This window comes from Frankliniella occidentalis, unplaced genomic scaffold (genome assembly GCF_000697945.3).
Source record: "Frankliniella occidentalis isolate FOCC.00 unplaced genomic scaffold, Focc_3.1 Scaffold265, whole genome shotgun sequence".
Taxonomy (NCBI): domain Eukaryota; kingdom Metazoa; phylum Arthropoda; class Insecta; order Thysanoptera; family Thripidae; genus Frankliniella; species Frankliniella occidentalis.
In genome coordinates this window covers 185,432-186,541 of record NW_026267391.1, presented here as the reverse complement: position 1 = coordinate 186,541, position 1,110 = coordinate 185,432, and the positions used below count along the sequence as shown (strand labels likewise).

Genomic DNA, 1,110 nt, shown 5'->3' with positions numbered 1-1,110 from the left:
TTTTGCTCGCCAGCAGCATCATGCTGCCAAACATTTTAAGCTAGTGCGCGGCATTCGCACACTTGGATTGCCTGTGCAAACTCCTGGAGTGTTGCGTTGTCTCTTTGATGGAAATTTGGACTTAATTTACTAAGGTAGATAAAAAGTTAGCAGCTAGTAGTGCCTCAGCTTACGGACGGTTATGGCCCCCTGCTGCTTCGAACGGATATCCGGCTGAGACACGACCACGCGTTGGGCCGTGCGAGGACCTGGTCCGGCAGGCGGGGCCGTCCCACTAGCGCCGTGCTCTTTTAATTAATCGTTCTCTTTTCTTTTGCTCCTCAGGAGAACAGCCCTGGCCATGAAGTGCTCGACACGGTGTTTCGCCACCTCAACCTCCTGGAGACGGCGTACTTCGGGCTGCGGTACCTGGACAACGCTAACCAGCCTGTAAGTTGACTCTTGTCACGGTGGAACCACTCCCGCCATTTTGCTCGCGGTTAATTAATAATACAAGTATTAACGCCAGACGGTGACTCGCCCCGGCGACCGCGCCCCGCGCATGCGGGACATGCGGGCCCTCTTGCCTCACGCCGGGCTCCAGACGGAGGCGCGTAGGCGGAGGTAGAGCAGGGTCGGGACAATGGATCGTTTTCAGTGAAAGTGGTTCGGTACCCACCTGCTGTGCGAACAACCCAACCACTTTGAGACTGTACGACAATTCGCCTTTTTCTTAAACGAGATTATGTATTCCGATACCGGTAAATTGGCGTAAATAACTTTCCAAAGTTTCAAGGTTTAGTGAAAGCAATAACGGACACACTAATGTCGGGGAAAAAGTCGACGAGGGAGAAAAGTGGAGACCGAAGGGTAGAGGGGGGGGGGCGCTTTGCGGTATCACCCTACAAGGCCCGCGCGATTTGCGCCCTCCGTGAAAAATGTGTTTACGTGCGTAAAAGTTTGGTGTCTATCAGGCCGGAGTAGGGCGTGGCGGCCAAACTTAAAGAGTGTGTCTCCATTGCATCGTATCACGACGGGGCCATCTACCCCCTCCACCCTCTCCTCGAGGGAGCGTCTCGTTATCGCGCGGAGAATTTGGGAGAAATGACGAGGGTGCAGCAACAGGGACGG

At 54.3% G+C, this 1,110-nt stretch overlaps 1 protein-coding gene across 1 annotated transcript in view; it reads left to right on the top strand.

Annotated features, from left to right (window-relative positions):
- LOC127750824 (uncharacterized) overlaps window positions 1-1,110 on the top strand; it is a 10,708-nt gene that overhangs the window by 1,252 nt on the left and 8,346 nt on the right. Inside the window, exon 3 of the mRNA XM_052273361.1 lies at window positions 325-429. Within this exon, the coding sequence (XP_052129321.1) occupies window positions 325-429 (105 nt within the window). The remainder of the gene's footprint in view (window positions 1-324; window positions 430-1,110) is intronic.